Raw genomic sequence first — 19,077 nt, forward strand, 5'->3', positions numbered from 1 at the left:
AATTCTGCGCCGACTATATGAAGGAAGGGGCTCCTCCGTCACTCAACCCAATGTTAATCACGGCTTGCCTGAGGGAGGCAGGGGGTAGGGGGGTGGGCGTATGCAGGACCAGCTCCCTACAGGGAGTGATGTAGCCTTCCCCCCCACTCCTTACCTCCGCGCTTGCCCAGCCTTTTCCTTCCTCGAGGCTTGTACCGCCCTGGGTGCTCACGAGACTTGGGGGAGGGGGTTCCCAGCTCTCAGCACGGCGCTGGGGCGACGATATTCACTGCGGGCTTGGCAGAGTGTGGACTTGTACAGTGGCTCAGAGCTGGGGAGGGAGAGGTGGCTAGCCCCCGACCGCCGTTGCGCCTCTCGCTCAACGGCCCACAGCCTCGGAGCTGGATGCCGGAGCAGGCGCAGTAGAGGCGGGGGTTACGAAGTGGGGGAGCAACTGATCCTTTCTCGAAGCGCCGTCTCCTCCGAGGCCGGCGCTGGCCGCTGGGATATCTTGTGGCCGCGATCCCTGCACGACCGCCGGCGTCCGATGGTGGTGGTGGGAGGAGAGGGGGGGCCTGTGCCCTCGCCGACACGCTGTCATCTGACGGATGCCCACAGCGCTGCGCCCGGCTCCCTTGGCGCCCTCGTCGCAGCTCGCCTTCGGGTGGGGGATCAGGTTACCTCTGGAGAGGGAGCAGGGCTTTGGATAGTTGGCGCCCCGCTAGCCAGCTACGCGGGGCTCGGGGACAGAGCCACGTGGGCCGGGCTTTGGCTTGGGGGCACCGATTTGGCTCCAAATTTCTCAAATAAGTCGCTGGTGAGACCAGAAAGACAAGGATCTGCGGGCTGACACAGATTCACCGGGAACTGGAGGATTCCGAAGGATTAATACGGGGCGAAGCGGGAGCTTTAGACCAGGTCGGCCATCTTGGATGGCCCTCTAGCGCCCTCTCTCCACCACCACTCTTGCTTGTGCCACTGAAGTGCAGTCCTCTTGTATTGGCAGCCACTGTCAAATTGCAGTCCTACTTTCATGTTGACCGGATCTTGTTTTGGAATTATGAAAATTGTCACCCTAACACAAATTATCTTTTCAAATTTGTTCTGAGGGAGTGGAGGAAAAGGGTTTAATGAGTATGGTTTATTTCTGATGCAAGATCCATCCGAATGGTTTTGTAACCTGTTGGGCCTCTTAGGTTTCTTCTAGGTCTCCCTCCTACTCGGTGGTCCACCATAACAAACATATTTTCCCCCTTGAACTTTCTTCATGAGTCGATACTTTAGCCATCTTCATTGTATCTTGTATCTTAATGTTTTCTTAGCTCTCTGGGTTTATGTTTGTATCACACAGGTTATCCAAAACCTTTTTCTCACCATCTCTTCTGTTTTTCATCCACGTTACTTGCTGTAAGTGTCGACTATGATCTCATTACGCTTGTAACTTGGATCAACTCACTTTAGTTTGGAATTATACATTTGTGGTTCCGTGAACAATGCATTTTTCTCCAGTTGTTTGAAAGTGATATATTTCAAGATCGGTTATCAATTTGTAACTATAGGCAGTGGGTCCATCCTCTGCTAAGGTCTAGGCTTTTACTTTATTCATACGTTTTCTTCAAATGGGCATTACTTTGAAGTGATCTGATCTACTTTGGGATTAACCATGAAGCAAATTAAGTCGAACGAAGATTAGTCTCAGAGAACTGCCTCTTACAGGGTTTGATCCAAACCCACTTAGTTTCTAATTTGTTGCATCTGGTTTACAGCATTGGGCGGTGCACACTACCAATGCAGTTTTCTGTGCATTTTCCTGTCAGTTTTTCCTTTCTCTGCCTCTTCTGTGGGATTTTCCCTTGATCCGCAAAGAGTAAAGTGTGGCATGTTTGGTATAATTATTCAATAAACAGCATTTTATCTACAGTTTTTTAATCCAGTTTCCATTCCTCAGATATATTTTTCTCTTCTTACGACAAGACAGTTAAAATGCACATCATACTTGGAAACTGCCCCATCGCCACATAACTTTCAGGCGCAAAGTCGTTCCAATAATATAAATTGTAGTACTTGACATTCGTTAACAAAATGGACATGGACTGCATAACCCTTTCTGCGGAGTGTGGTAGTAATCAAGGTCCTTAATTCCCTGGATCCCTGCTGCTGGATGACCAGCTACATCATTGTGTTCAATGCATTCACTTTGTCCCCAATGCAACCAGCCTGCATACCTAGAAAGAAAAGAAAAGATTTATTTTTTCTTTTAAAGTTAATTTCCATATTGATGCATAGCACAACTGCTGTTCGAACAAAAAAGGAAGTTCTATATCATTTTCTGTGCTTGTTAGGGCAGCCTGCTAAGGGACTAAAAAGTGACATAGTCCAAAGGAAAGTGGCAAAATCTGTGACCAGTGAGGAGCTGGGGGGAAAGAAGACTGGGGTGTCTGAACCATGACAGCGGCATCAGGCACATAGAAATGCCAGTGTTGCCAGAAATTACTGCCCTGAAGCCTAGCATTCTGATTGGCGAGCTGTCTCTGAACATTTAACTCTGGCCTTCACCAATTTATGGGGCATTCTGGGTGTTGCAATATTGATCATAACATACCTGCAGTAAGCATTTCTTCTGAAGGCAGTATACCTGAGGGTCAATTTACTTTGTAATTCCAATGTGAATTAAGTATTTTGGGTATATATTTTCCGATGTCCATCTCCCTGCAGATTCCTAACAGTTAAGAATCCAGAAAGACAGGCCAAGCTGAACTGTATTGGCTGATCTTGAATACAGAGCCCTTAATTCACAGCAAAGACTAGACACCTGCCCAGAATCCTGGGTCAGGTGCTATTGCACAGATGGGTTTAGATGCAGAGGGAGAACACCAGACATTTAGACCATGCAGAGGCACTAGATAATCCCTATGCTGATGGCGAGACCAGGGACTGAACAAGAAGACCGATGTGATGGCAAAGGGAACCCCTATTAAAAAGGGGTCCACAGATGCCTGCAAGGGAAGAGAAATGCAGCTAAAGCCAAGGTTTTGGAGGGGAGGCATCCACAGGCAGCACCAGTAAAGTATTTAGAACATTAGAACATGAAATAAAAGAATGTTGGGGAGATTTTTCTTTGGCCTTGTATCTAGAGCCAGATATAATAACCTCCTTGCTGACTAACACTTTTGAGTTATCCTGACTCTCCAAGTGATGGCATGTGCTTTCCCACATTGGCCATTGCAATTTTGTATGTGTGGGTATGTCGTCAGCCAGTATTTCCAAGGTTCAAGTGATCATAATACAGCAGTCAGATTGGCTACTGCCATGAAAAATATACAACTTGCAGATCCCTTCATTGGCTTGAAGTAAATGGTGGCATCCTCTTTAAGATAATTTCTCCAGTGTACAAATGACTGCAGCACCTTCAATATGTGTTTATAAATAACGTGTTTCATATATTAGGGACCATTAAAGATGCATCATTCCTCTGTCTCGATGACCCTATTTTGTTTGCGGATAATAAACAAAAAAAATCAAAGGGCGCAATATGTACAAATGAATATACAACTATGTACTTATACAAACATTTATTAAAAACGGCACAATGGAGCTGGTCAGCGAAATAAAGCAGATGAGCAGAGTAATAAAGTTCACTAGCAATCAAAGATTTAAATCATTGGATTGTACATATACAAAATCAGTTTTCTGATGGGGTCATCCTGTTATGTAATATAGACCATTTTCTGCTTCACATTGCTGGTATAGCCATCAAGTAACCTCATCAGTTTGTCAATTTTCAAAAGAACGTCAGTCAGCTGATTCGTGACTCTTAATGGGTCATAATTTTCACCATACCACTAGTGGGCAGACCATGTTTCTCTGTCTGGGGCAACCAGCATTGGAATCCTCTTGCTGTCTCTGGTTTGAACCTAATAATCTCTGGTTCCGATCTTTCATTGAAACCTGGCTATTTAGCTTAAGCTACTACTTGCTAGGTGTCCTCCATGCTCCCCTCCAACGATGAAGTGTGCTTAATAAATGATCTCATCCAGTCAAGGCAACTCTATAGAAAGAGAAGGATAGAAGTACTCTCAATACTCTTGATAAATACATAATAGAATGTCCACACAGTATATTCTCCAACAGAATAGTGCAAAGTAATAACTACAATATCACAGATAAGTAAAGTTTTTTCCAAATAATACAAAGCAGACAATATGATCACACTGAACCATACAATGTTCAATAAGTCCAACTCAACATTTAAACGCTCCTCCCTCAAACCTACCTTCTGACTACATCCTCCCAGCCTCCTTCATTAAACAATTGATTGTCTCGACACATTCCTCGCCATCATTGAGGTCTCCCTCACGGAAGCAACATTCCTATAGACCTTCAAGACTAGTTTCGTTTGACCTAGTTTGAAAAAAACCAACCCTAGACCCAGACGAGCTGGCCAACTCCCAGCCCATTACGAACCTCCTATGTATTGGTAAAATGTTTGAAAAAGCTGTCGCTACACTACTACTTGCCAGAATCTTACAACTGCACCTCCTTAATTACTATCAGTTAGGGGTCTGACCCAATTGTAGCATGAAGACCGCCAGCACCTGAGGGTGCATGAGGCCCTCCATATCATGAATAAAGACAACTTGTGCCCCCTTATCTTCCTTGACCTCTCGGCTGCATTCAACACTGCAGACAACAGCATCCTCTACCCCCTTGTCGAAAGGATGGGATTCTTTGGAACTGTTTTGAATTTGTACCGCCTACCTCTAGGGTAGACGCCAGGCCGTCCAAATGAACACGTTGAGTTCCCAGTCTCCTGCTGTATCCCCCAAGGCTCCATCTGCTGACCTATCCTTTTTAACCTTTACAGCCTCTGGGAACACTCCTCAAAGCTCCTGATGTAACCATTCACCAATACTCGGACGATAATCAGTTGTACGGGAGAGTGAAAAGCCCACAGGAATTCGCTGGTCTCCGTGATTATGTTAACTCCCTAAATCAAACTTTACCCCTCCAAGACTGAATTCGGACCCCCGCTATATAACTCCTGCAATAATATGCAGATCAAATCCTTCCAGGTGCAACTCTGATTTCTGCATAATTCTTAGGCTTCACAATAGACCGCAGCTTGTACTTCCAGAAACACATGGAAATGGCCTAGCTCCAAACCATCACCCTTCGTACAATCAAACCCTTAATCCTGCCGCAGGATTTCCAGACCATAGTGCAGGCCCTTGTGGTCTCCCACATCAGTGGGGGAAACTTCCTCCTGACATAGCCACCAATGCTCATTTGGCTCCTCTAAAAGCGGTCCACCACGGCTTTTTATGGCCATGTGGAAATTTGACTGAATCACACCGGTCGTGCATGAATTGCATTGGTTTCCTTACCAGAGCAGGATACTGTTTAAGACTGCATCTAACATGTACAAAGCAGTCACAAGTAGCACACCAGTGTACCTGCTGGGTAAGCTCCACATACTGTGATGTATCGCAAGTATTCGTCCCTTCTCCCCAAGGGGGAGCCCTACCCTGTGTGGCTAGGGAGGTGAGCCTGCTCTGCAATACCCTTCCTATGTGTCTGGACATGTGGGACCTCTCTGTGAGAGGCTCCCCTGCGGGGACACGGACTTCTGTTCCTAGGAGAACTCCCTAAACCACCTACCCTAGCCACATAGCTGGGACTGTAATATAAAGAGTAGTGGAGCATCTACATTTGGCTGAAGGCAATGGAAAGGAAATCGATATGGGAAAGAAAGGAACGTCTTTTTAACGAGACATATATTTAACTGGATTGAGTCGAAGCAAACTAAGCGTGCTAATGTGTTATGGAAGCCTCGGACATTCCGGTGTCTGCTCATTTGGTCGAAAAAAAAGATCGAATGACCATTTGGTCGAAACAAAATGGTCGAAAAAAAAATGGTCGAATTTTTTTAAAATGTATTTATATATTTTGTTTTGTTTGGTTAAAAAAATATATATAAAAAGGGGGGTTGGGGGTGGGGGAACCCCCCCCAAAAAAAAATTCGACCATTTGGGTGTCGACCAAATGACTGGTAGCCAACATTCCGCCTTGTAGAGGAGTCGTTGAGGCAGGTAGTGGAGCCCACAGTTTACAAGACGCAGAAGGAGAGTGCGAGCCGGCCCAGGACTGGTGTGTACAGCCGCGAGGAAAGCTTTACCATGGAGGAAGAAAGGAATGATTTACCCTGTGGCGGCGTGATCATGCTTTCAGAATGATGGGCAGAACGACGTTGAGACTGCTGTGGTGAGAAGCGTGAATAGCTTCTGATCGCCAGTGCTTGTGTATGGCACAAACTCAACGAGGAACCAAGAACAGGAAACTGGCGAGTCAAAGGAAAGCTCACCTGAACGAGAGCAGGGTCTTGCAACCTTCCCCTAGAACGAGAGGTACCGGGGAACAGGGAAAAGCAGGCCGCCACCGGAGAACCATTATATGTATGAAGAAACTTGTCCTAATGACGAGTAAATATAAGACTGTGTAATTGGAGCTGTAAACACCTGAGGACAAGATATTATTGAAGAAACTGGTTATCAAGAAATGTGAAACTGATATAAAAGAGTGATTTAACCAACTCAGGTGAGGATCCAACAGACTGGAAACAACCCTGGGAGGAAGGGAAAAACACCATATGTCTTCAGAGTTTTGGACTGGAGACGCCAACCTAGAAGCACGTACCTAGAAGCACGTACTGAGTAAGAGGAAATAAAACAGACAAGTAAACAAGATAAGTGGAGACGGCCTAATAGAGAGAATCATTGATGACAAAAGCCTAAGAAGGGATCAATATAGATCCAAATTTTAAGTGCCTGAATTAATAGATTGGTAAGAGTCTAGAAGTGATGACAAGAGTGGGAGGAACTATTTGAAGGAGAGATATTCTAAGTATAACACCACAAAGCACACAACTCGAGCATATTTTTGAATAACTGCAGGAGTTGACAACATAGACTATCAAAGGAGATTAATTAAGAAATATCTGTACAAAAGAGAAACCTGTATATAAGATCATATGATTGGTTATTTATAACACGCTTAATACCCAGAGGTTTCTAAGCGCTGACCTGGGGATCAAACCTGTGTTCCGGGTCGTCTTGCTTCCAAGGTGAGCACGTTGCCCCTGAGCTATCCTCCAGAGACGATCCGACGAGAAGACCAGGGGAAGAAAAGAACTTCTGTTGGCCAATTTGAATGTAGTGGTAGGGTCAGGTAGTTAGTATGGACGGAGGACATTTTTACTTTGGACTTCCGGACATCTGACAAGCACCTTTAGTTCCTTTTAGGTAGGGCATTCCCTCTAGCAAAGGACGGACAGGGCTTCTTATACTTTTATTAAAGATAGTCTAGAATGTCCAACGTCTCAAACTCCTGCTGACCTGGCACACTCGTCGCACAAAATAATCGAGCAACCTGTTTGAATCACTGCTTGACTGCAGAGGGTGGACCTGCAAATGATCCTCTTGTCAAACACGCACCCTCTGTAACTCGATTCCGGTATCTGCTCAGAATGCCACCACGATTCTCTAATTTTGCTAATCTTTCAAAGCGTGACTTTCAACACCTGACCAAGGATGGCCAACTACTAGTTCCAATGGATACACAAACCTCAACTTGAAGTATCGTGCTACTGTTAAGACTCGAGCCCAAACATTTTATTTTATTGCTCATAGCACAAACCAAGCTCAAGAGCAGCTTGGTGCTTTGACAGGGTTGTGCCTGAATTGGGCTTGGCATTTTATACAGTAATGCAGTACTGTTGGTAAAGGGAGAGAGGCGTTTTATTCATCCAGCAGGTATTGCTGAAAGACACATTTATAGTGTTTTTATGGAACTGGAGGATGCTGTGGGCTCTTGAAGCCTCTACCGGATTGAGTTCCAGATGGTCGGGTTGTGATAGGACTGATTGCGGGTCTCTTTGCAGGCTAGCTTTGAATCCAACATTTTGATAGTTTTGCTACTTCAGGTGCTAGAGCCTCCACAGGTGTGGAGTTCAGCCACCAAGTATGTTGGTGGTAGTTTGAGACTTCTTTGTAGGGTATACATGCAGTTTGGAATATGATTCTGGCAATGAGGGGGGAGCCAGTGGAGCATGCGCAGTGTTAAGGCTATACTGTATTTATGATACTTTATGTACGCTATTCGAAATATACCTTAACTTCATTACCCCTGAGCAGAGCCCTGATAATTTCGGAAATGTTATGAAATGTGCCAAGCAAAGATTTAACATTGGAGCCCAGCCATCCTTGCAAAAGAAGTGCCACCCTCTCATTGGAGTTAGATTTTTGCAGCAGCTTATTACAGGGAAGTTACTTCTGCTCTTCATGATTGTAAATGTTTGCATCCCCTTGTAGGTCAACACTGAGAATCTCACGTTCGTTGGTTCATTTGCTGACTCCAGGATTAACCTACTAAATGTGTTATGTTCCTCTTTGCTTTTCAGGCAATGTGAAATAGAGTTCCAATTTCCAATTTATGAGAAGGAAGATGAAAGCAGTGATTTCCACCTCGTAGATGGCCTGGCCTTTTTAAATGAGGATATTGTTGGTAAATATGCATTTATACATTGAATTGAGTTTAAAAGGAACTGTACATTTGATCACACTATTTTGGACTCTTTCTTTAAGAAGCTGATCAGCACTGTCCAGAAATGAGTGCAATAAATTTGATAATGTTGACATCAAACGTTTGAAAGTAGCAAAATAATCTAGTAGTGCTACATAAAAGACCTGACCTATTGTTATTCTATACATTTTGATTCCGGCTGACATGGTGAAGTAGGAATGTACATGCTGGCTATGGAGGGTAATGAAGAACACAAAGGGCAACTATATTTTTTTTAAACAATGGTACTGCATATAGATTACTATATAGATTGTGTTGCTGACAATTACTGAGTCACAGATTGCGTTGGATTAAAACGTATGCAACAATGTCACTGTTCATTACTGGTACAGACAGCTCTTCAAGCACAATTCCGATCCTTAGGTGTGGACCTTTGAGGCCCCAGGTAGGACTGGAATCCAGGTCATGATTGGTGTCCAGATTGTCCACAAAGTCAGGACTGCTGATAGATGGCAAACTCCAGTACAGCTAGAATGGTAGCAATGCAAGGCTCAATTGTTGTCCGCTCCCTGCACCACCACGTTCATTGAACCACTCAACATTAACGTGGTGTGAGGCACTGAAATGAGTGACTCGGGACTTTTACGCCTTTCAGATATTCAATGTGGTAACATAGAGCTGACCAGCTATGTAGCATGGTCTGACAACCAGAGCCGGAGACTGACTAGACAGCAGCAGGTAAATATGACTGTGGGCCCTAAAATGAAGAAGAGAATGGTCCAAACTGGTAGTGCCAGAGGAAAGAACTGGGCAACTGGCAGGAAATTCAGGTTGGTAAAACCGTGACTTATGGAACACCAAGGAGTGATTCCACAGGGCATTAGTCTGATGGTAAGGGAGGCCAGATACGGTACACAAGAGGATCCAGGACAAGGAAGAACAGGAAGGAGAAGGTTGGCAGGTCAAGGCAGCAAGGGGAAGAGCAAACCATTGTGATGGTAGCATGTAACTGTTGCGTGTGACAGTTTGACGAGCATATTGGAGCTTTTGAATATCCTTTATCGCCATACAGCAAGGTACTGAGGCATGGACCTGGAGACACCGGTAGATGTGTCTGATCATGCATGCCCCAAGGTTTGGTGTTCGTCTGCCACGCGTGTGCAGGTAAGGAATCTTGGTAGCACCTTTTCTTACAGAGTCTTTGACCTAGTGCTTTTGCCAGCGCGGCCCCTCCATCGCTACTGAAGATGACTGAGGCACCATTGAGCGTACAATCCCAAATTGCCAAGTATCTGAGATGCAAAAAAATTGACAAGGGAGCTGCGCAGATGGTCATGATACTGACCTGAATAGTCTAGACTTTTTTGGCTTAAATCGATATGTCTTGCATGCATTGCAATATTTGTATCGTCCCTCTTGGAAGTGCAAATGGTATTTATCCATATTTTGTTTCCCCTTTGTTACGTAACAAAAGCAGAACGTGACTGCTTTTGTGACGGTGCCACAGAGCAGAGGGAGTAAACACTAAGTTACACTGTGCTTGCACATGAATATTTCATTTGGCTTAAAATGAGTGTGCTGAAGTATAGCACACTGTTGCACTGCTCCCACTTTTATGAAACCCACATAACTTTGTACCCCTGAGAAACAGTTGTAAGAGGGGTTGTATTCTTTTTAACGTGATTCCTTTTCAATTTGTGTTATGCACTTTTGCATGTTTTCTGTTCGTTTCGTTTTTTTGTCTAGTTGAATCGTTTTTTTGTTAGCCATTATACTACCCTTCTCCCCGCAGGACCCCCAACACGATTAGTCATCTTGTGGCATGTGCTACAATCTGAGACACTTTTTGTCGTTACCAATTCAAGTTTTTAAAATTGTATTTATTAGCAACACCACCCTGAGCAGTCGAGTAAGGATGCACTATACACATAACTAAGACCACTTCTTCCCCCCCCCCGCAACCCCCAGCGGTCGGAAATTAGTCATGCATTCGATTAAGACTATGTTAAAGTGTGATTAAACATGCATAACCAGCATTCTCAACTTTCCACCCACAAGACTGATCGGACGGCCTTAAAGGGCATATTCACTCTTAATTATTTTAGGCACGTAAGTGCGGGGGGGGGGCGGGCATGCCCTAATCTCATCATGCACTTTTTATTAGTCTTTCAAACAAACACTTGGTGGCAAAAATGCAGCCTAAAGTACATTGTTTAGCCATGTCCTTTCTGTGCCCCTTTTTATAATCTAATCAAATTATACTTTGTGGTGCATCTAAATGTAATAATGGACGTGTAGTTCACCTTCTCACAGAGAGAACCTGGTGCGGATCCGGCAAATTAAACTACAGATGCAAGAGATGGAAGACTGAGGGGCAATGCACTCGGGCCTAGTCTGCTTTTAATGTTCTCAACCTGAATCAAATCCTAAGGAGAATTAACACAAGTGCTGTTCATCGAAAAAAATCGAAAGCCATGTGTTGTGCTAAAACAGCTTTTGTTCTTAAAAGGAAAGCATTCAGAAAACATTCTTTCAAAAAGTATGCTTAACATCTGACACTTTATAATACAAGGAATGACTAGGGCCTAAACTTGGGCCCGTTTATTTTCCTATTCTGAAATTGAGCAAAGTCATTATTTTGATACATGCATGTTGGGGGAGGGAGGGGCAATGCCTGTAAGGTGTTGAAGCAGTTAAGGGCATTCATGGGGGGGGTGGGGGGGGGTTGGCCAGGCAGGGGCAACTAGCAGGAGATGGCGGCAGGGGTGGTGCAGCACAGGGGTAGTGATTGGCAGAGACCAGCTGGAGTGATGCGGTGGCAGTTAAAGGGGCACAAGTGGTGGCATTCATTTTTAGTAGAGCGGATGAGCAGTTGATTTTGTCGACCACCTGATAAAAGGGCTAGCGGTTTGGGTCGGGCAAAGATTACAGTCTATACAAAGGCACACAACCTGAACAAGAACTAGACTTTTAATGTTAATTTTGTTTTGGTTGTTTATGAAAGGTCCTATTTCAATGTTTTTTTGAATGTCTTTGTTTGTTTCAACTACAAGTGAATGTAAAATGTTGCTTCAAATTAGCAGAGATTGACTGTCTGTTTTTAAGTGTAGGCAGTTGCAAACTTGAGGAGACTGGTAAGGCACTTTGACGTTGCAGGAAAGGTTAAAAAACATGATTGGTTGCTAGTTGTCATGTGATTAGGATTGTTTAAGGCACTCCAAAGGGCTGGAATTGGACAGAAGATCCTAAATTTAGTGAAGCTAATCCTCATCCACTGAGGGGCGTGGGGGGGGGGGGGGGATGACCGAGCTCCATTTGGAAACATTGTACGGGCAGCTTTTCTGGTGGTTTCCATGATAATGTACTTCTGCAGTCTGGTTCTACACTTCGTGTTTTAATTTTTTCAATTATTTTATTCTTGCACCTACATTTTATTTAGGAGCTTGAATTTGATTGTTTATTTTTAATGTGTATTTTTGATCAGTGCTGTTGGGCAGGGAGTGGAAACTAGAAACTTGAGCACCAAAGAGGAACTGACCTCCATCCCGACCAAGCAAAACGCGTGGCATACTCCACTGGTGTGCCCGACCTTATTTCAGTGGGGTGCAATGAACAATGGCAACCTTTCCCAATGTGTTTGGACATCTGTCTGCAATTGCTGTTTGAAAGGCCATCCTTTTGTTGTCTACCGCATCAATGTTTTGGACTAGGGTGTCAGTATTTGTGTCTGAGCCGCTGATTCTCTGATTTTACCTCATATGGCTGGTCCAAGTGAAAACAATGTTTATTACATTTTAGTCATGATTTCTGTTATGCGGGTCAGTGTTGGTCGAGAGCTGAGGAACAATTGACCTGCTTGGTTCTCCCTCCTGCCATGTGTTCAGTGTTAGGGGGTGGCATGGAATACCTCCACACAACTTAGCTGCTAGTCTGGCCAAACAACATTTCGCCTTTATTTTTGTTCCACGAGCGTTCGTATGTGAATGAGCATTTTTGGTCTGCTAACAAGGCGTTCCATAGCTCTCATGCACATGCCAATGTTTCATGTTCTATTACTAAACTGTGTGTTTTTGAATCCATCTGTGATCTCGATGCATCAGTACTGATTCATCTGTCCTCTGAATGCAAAAACCCATGAGAATTGGCATTCATTGTAAGCATGATACATTTCAAAGGGCTTAAAAGTTGGAAAATACGCAATGCCTTGATGTCCTTTCCGATTTGTCAAAAAGCCTTGTTACAAAGGTCAGTCCAGTAAAATACTGACTTTCTTGAGGAGTGTTCACATATGCTCCATTTACTTGGAGAAATCTTGAACCAATTTGGCAAAATATTCCCCCTTTTCCCATGAAAGGGCAGGGCGGGTCCCTGAAAGCAGGCAGTGAAATGCCATTGATGGCTACCGCCAGGCTGTTTTGCTGTGATGGCTTCCAATTGCCATTTTGTGCCTGCTCTGTGCAGCCTTTTACCCTCCTTCCTACCCATCATGATTTTGAGTCTCCCTCTTCTCGACTTTCCCGTCTTCTGTTTTAGCAATGGATTTCAACTGTCCCATCTGTCTTTTTTTTTTTACTTCTAAGCTGCGGCTCCTCCCTAGGCTTTCAACCCTTCCGTATTCGTTGTGAATGGATTTGGCTTCGTTCGCCTCACACCAACCTGCTTCTCCGCCAGTATTTAGGCTGCCCTTTTCTCAGATGTCCTTTGATTCTCCTTGCTACTCTTTCTCTCGGCTCGATTATCTTCCACTGTCCCCTCTGTAGCAATGCTGATATTCTTCCTCTCCGACTGCTTACCTACCTTCTCACAACAGTCTTTTTTCTCCTTCATAGTATTCTCTCTCTCCTGTACTACCGTCCTCTTTCCCAATGATACCTCCTGTCACTTTCTGAGTTTCCCTCTGTCACTGCTCCAAACGGACCCCCTTCTCTCTAGCCCGACTCTATATTCTTCTGTCCCAGGTCATTAACTCCCTTCCGAACCAGAGCTATTCATCCACTCCTCAAAAGCCTGTAAATCTTTCCATAAGGATTCTGACTTTTTATTCTTCTCTTCCAACCACATGCTTTCTGTCCTTAACTTTAAATACCCTGCCTTTCCCCAATTCAACAACATTCATCCCACCTAGATCTAGCCCTATCCTCGCACAAGTCTGTCCCCTCTCAAACTTTCCTACATCTCTGTAAAGTGTCCACGTTTCATTATGCTTATCTCACTTCACTACACACCAGTACTTGCTTGAAATACTACTCCTCTGGCCTCTTCTTTTCAAGCCTTCACGCACGGTGCCTCCCATGATCTGCAGTCTCCTTTGTGGCAGCTCTCCCATAGGTTGACAATCCCTGCTTGGGCTTGCTACAATTTAAAGGCCAGTTTATCTCGCCAAATTGGCGGTGTATAGTCTGCAGGGGCTCGTGTGTTCCCTGATTGAGTTATGTGCCTACGATTCTTCTCTTTATAACTACGGCTCTGTGCAGCACAAGCAGCAGCTCGCATCCACCATGAGGCAATCCGCAACAGATTAGATGCACAACGTGATCTTTGTGTAGGTAAGCCCTGTTGGGCCTCCATCTAAATCCATGCTTCACTTTCATTTACAGAAGCGGCGAGAAATTCAAAAATCTGTTCATTGCCCAGATGCAATGTGCTTGTGATTGCGTGCCCAAATGTATCTCCAACTTCCAGCGCATACTTGTGTATGTTTAGCCCAGTTGGGCTGTGAGGTGTTTTCGCCCTGAACTACACCCCAACATGGCCGCCGCCGTACCGAGCACCGAAGTGCTCTGATGCCTGCCATGCCTCTGTAGTGATTGGCCAGAGCCCTACTCTTCAGGACCAATCGGGGAGCCGGCAGGTGAAATCCAGACCCTCGGCAAGGCCCAGGCTAAGGCCCCTGTCCGGCTTAGATGGGCGTAATCGGCCTTCTTCACACCGCCTGTCCTGCTTCTCTGTTGTTCTTCACCAATGCAACCTATACCGCTCTGGTACATTTGACATGGTGAGCGGTCCCTTTCACCTTTCATGTCCCGCTTTGCATATTTGCTCCAGAAAGCCAAAGTGTCAATCGTCCTCCTTCCTGGCCACACGGTAACCACCTAGATGGAAATTTCCCTCCTGAATTCCTCGTCCATCTCGCAGCTGCTGCTAAACTTTCAGATTTCACTAAATCCCCCCAACTCTTGTTGCTCTCATCTCACTGTCTTTTGGCCCTTATGCACGTGGGCATTTTACTGTACTAAGTGACCTTCTGAATTTGTGCATTTCAGTGTTAAATTATTTTTGATTTTGGGTATTTCAGTGTGCTGAATGATTTTTTTATTGTCAGCTCCCTCTTGCCCTGGATGCCTATTGACTGTTCCGTATCTCATACCTGCTAGGCCGCCTGGTGAATTCTATTGTGCACCAGGCACTCTTATCCCTCTACCTCCCCTGTCATCCTCCTAATAACCCCTCCCTCCCGTTCTTTTGCCTCCATGGTGCTCTCAATTACCTGTCCTCCCGCTTTCTCGATGTCTGGAAGGAAGAAATGTAAGAAGGCACTCATGAGCTCCATCCCTGGTCTGCCCGTTGCAGACCCCTACATTAGTGCTTCCTCCAGACAATCACTGACATTCTTTGCTGTTCCTTCATCTGACTTATGGATGCTCCACGTGGTTTCTGTCCTCTCCCCGTTCTTTTCATCACCCATTAATGGTGGTACCAGATGGGAAGTGCTCTTGACTCACTTCACATCTTCCAGGTGCATCATTGTCTATCGCAATGGCACCATCATGGCACCATCATGGCACAGGGCTCTTAGTCCAATCTCCTCCTTCTTGACAGGCATTTTCCATCTCTTTTCAAATCCGCCCACCCCACGCTGCGCTCTCCTGCCTCCCCTCGGTCCCCTCCATCTCCCATTCCCTTTTCTACATCCCCCCCCCTCAGTGGTGGCACGCCATCCCTGTGCCCCCCCCCCTCGGAAAACATTTAAAGGGGGTAACCAGCTTCACTTGGCTACCCTCAATTCTCGCTCTATCAAACACTCTTCTGATATGTCTCCTCCTTGAAGAACTTGACATCCTTGCTTTCAAAGAGACGTGGTTCATGGCCAGCTCCGTCACTGCTTTTGACACCCTTCTCCCCAAGGGCTACAAGAACCTGTCCAATCTCGGGCCCTCCCAGCCTGGTGGCAGAGTGTCTCTGATCTTCCCAAAGTGGGTTCCTGCCACCATCATCCCCACTCATCCTTTAAAAGCCTAGTCTGTAGGCTCTCTCGCCTACCCTCTCCCTTACTCTCGCCACCATATACAGGCCCCGGACCCACTCTGCTTCTCTTTTCTTGCTTCCTCCCCCAAACTTCTCTTCCTTGGGGACTTTAGCATCTACCTTGTCTCCCCGGATTTATCTACTGTACTCTTTTTGCGACTTTCCCTCACTATTCTTCCCTCTGGCCCAACCCACTCTGCCAGGTACACCTTGAATGATCTCATCTCAACAGACATCCCTCTCTCTAGCCCTCTAACTACCCCTTCTCCTGGTCTGACCACTCTCTCCTCCCACCTTGATCTCCCCTGTGACCTTATGAAGCCTCTTCCCGCACGGCCAGTCTCCTTATCCGTCATTTGACGGATGAAGCGTGTGTCAGTCGCTGCATTTGCCTCTATCTTCAACCCTCCTCCATCCCCTGCTTTCGACTCTCCTTACTCTGCTCTGGCTGACCTCCATCTGTCTATCTCAAACACCTTGGACATCCTTGTCCTCGTCATGAGGATCTGCATGAAGCCTGCCTCCAAGTCCAACTCTTTGTATGACACCAACTTGGCTGCTTTGAAACGCAAGTGCAAAGCTGCTGAGTGGAAGTGGCAGGCCTTTAGTTCATCCTCTGACAAACTGACGTAACGCCTACTCAAAGGCAATATAGTGTCCCCATCTGCTCCAAGCAGAAGGAGGGCTCATAATCAAGCCTGCATCACTGGGGCCACCAATGACATGGCATTTTAAAATCTGAAAGGAACTTGCCAATCCTACTGCAGTCTCTTCCTCTACTCCTCCATCTCAGGCCCTCTCCACTGGCCACCCACTTCTCCTCCAAAGCTCAGGACACCCTGCCCTCCCTGTCATCTACTCCCCTCCCCAACCCGCTCTCTTCTCTTGTCTCCCTTGCCCCTTTTTCCTCCTTCTCTCCCATTGCACCAGGGAAGATCTCTAGAGTAGTCCGCTCTACGAAAGTCTCCTCCAGACAGGTGCTCCCTGTTCTTCCAGAACCATCAAGAACAACATCGGCTCTCTTGCCCCAGCCTTGGGTGACCTCTGACCATTCCTTTGCCACTGGCTCCTCCCCACAACAACTCAAACATTCTCTTGGGCACCCTCTCCTAAAAATTCCATCTGCTTACACTTCTTTCCCGGCTATCTTAGCACCCCTTTTTTGGGCAGACTGATGCAGAAGCTGTTCATCCCCCAACTGATCCTCCACACCGAAATGGCTGACTGCCTCCACGACCACCAGTCTGGTTTCAGAGGCACAAACTGCTCTCCTGAACCCCTGTGAAGACCGGCTCTCGAACCTGGACTCTAACTCTCCCTCTGTTCTGATCCTCCTCAATCTCTCTTCTGCCTTTGACAGTCAACCACTCAATCCTCATAAATCGCCTGTATGATACTCTAGGCATCACGGACCGGGCACTGGCATGGTTGACCTCCTTTGTTTCAAACAGACCCAAGTGCAAATGGGCCCACATGATCTCCACCTTCTCCCCTCATGTCCAATGTTATGCTGAGGACACACAGCTCTCCTTTAAGCAGTCTTCCTCTACCTCCTCTCATACCGGACTGCTACTCAGTGTGGTGCTCTGCCAATTATCTCTGCCTTAATGCCAGTAGACGGAGGTCCTTCTCATTGGGATGCCTGCTCCCTGTCCCCCACGACCCCCAACTCTCTGGCCACCTTCCTTGGGCCCCCTCCTGTGAGGCAAAAAACCTTGGGATCATCTTTGACTCCTCCTCTTTCTCTCCACACATCACGAACCTTGCCAAGAAGTTGCAACTTTCAACTCCATCTCCTTAGATGCATTCTCACTTTCTTCTCCTTCACCCAGAAGCTCAACGTCTCTAGAGCTCTGGTACTCTCTAGGCTGGTCTACTGCAACAACCTCTTCTTCAATCTGCCTCTTTCCTCCCTCCCCCTTCAACTAATCCAGAATAGGGCTGCAAGATGTATCCATGCCCTCAAGCCCAGGCGCCGCATCTCTCCAGCTCTTAAATCTCTCCACTGGCTCCCGGTGACCGCAAGGATCAAATTCAAGACCCTTTGCATCATCCACACGGCTGCCTTAGGCCGTGACCTCTACATCCAGCTTTCTCTCTAAATACCCCCTGCTAGAGTTCTTCAGTCCTCTAGCTCCAACTCTCTGCAGGTCATACGTTTCTCCAAGCAGAGAATGGGAGGTAGATCCCCTTCCTCCCTCTTAAAAGGCCTCCCTGCCCACCTCAGACTTGAGCTGGATCTTCTTAAGTTCTGCAAACTTCTCATGACTTTCCTTTTCTCCTCTTCTTTCCCTCTACCCCTCCCGTGCTAATGCCCCTCCGCTGCTGCTACTGGGGCCTGGTCCCTTCTGAGTCATACAGGGGCTAGACCACCCTGAACAGTCTCCCTCAGCATCCCTTTCCAGGACTTGCCCTCGGGCACCCTTCCCTCAACTAGCCCTAACCTGGACCACCCTGTCCATCTCACTTACCTGCCCCTCCCCCTTTTTACCCTGGCATTTGCACTCTTTGACCTCCCCAAGCTTTTGGGGCCCACACTCCTGTACTTCTCCCCATCCCTGCTCACACTATCCCCTCCCACCCCTTCCCCCGCCTCCCCTACACGTATCGCCTTGCCTTGCACGTTTGTTACAAAGTCAATGTAACCGTCATTTTTCTTTTTCTTCCACCACTTCCTGATTTTTTGTTTTGTGGCGCCTGGAAACGCGTGTCTATAGGCGCCATATAAATATCCAATAAAATAACTAAATCTGATTTGTATTTATTTATTTATCAGGTGGTAAGTCAGTGGGTCGGCCGAAGGACTACTTTGGCTGTTCGAATGTCAGAAACTCGCCACCTGCATGCTGCTTCTTGGACCGTAACTACAGGTTGGGGGACTTAAAGTTTTTTTTAAATATTTTTTTTAAATTTATTTTCCTAGTATTTTTAAACTCCACCAGGTGTTTGCAAAGTCAGACTTTTTCCATAGATCTGCGTCCCATGTGTTCAGCTGCTTGGCGAACCTACATGGAGTTCGTAGGTCACACTTTGGCATGCCCAGGCTTTTAGGACCTGGTACTCGCCCCAGTAAATATCCTTTCAATTACTTCCGGTCTTTTGAAATTGTCATATTTTATCCAGCACTTCGTCACATGTGGTTTCTTGAACCACCATGACTAGATCGTTCTGGTAAGAGTTTGGCGTCATCTGTAGAGAACCCTTATCTGGCTAGGACATTTTCCCACAGGTGCTCTCCCTTTAAATAATACTTTGCACTATTAGTATGACTGCAAG

General features: G+C 46.1%; 1 protein-coding gene across 9 annotated transcripts in view; it reads left to right on the forward strand.

The window, feature by feature from the left end:
• Positions 1 to 19,077, forward strand: part of LRWD1 (leucine rich repeats and WD repeat domain containing 1) — a 730,516-nt gene that overhangs the window by 646,140 nt on the left and 65,299 nt on the right. For all 9 annotated transcript variants that reach the window (XM_069614964.1, XM_069614960.1, XM_069614967.1 and 6 more), the window contains one exon: positions 8,435 to 8,538. In XM_069614964.1, coding sequence (XP_069471065.1) covers positions 8,435 to 8,538 — 104 coding nt within the window. The remainder of the gene's footprint in view (positions 1 to 8,434; positions 8,539 to 19,077) is intronic.

The sequence above is a fragment of the Ambystoma mexicanum genome, chromosome 9, assembly GCF_040938575.1.
Source record: "Ambystoma mexicanum isolate Mex_15411 chromosome 9, UKY_AmexF1_1, whole genome shotgun sequence".
In the NCBI taxonomy this organism is placed as follows: domain Eukaryota; kingdom Metazoa; phylum Chordata; class Amphibia; order Caudata; family Ambystomatidae; genus Ambystoma; species Ambystoma mexicanum.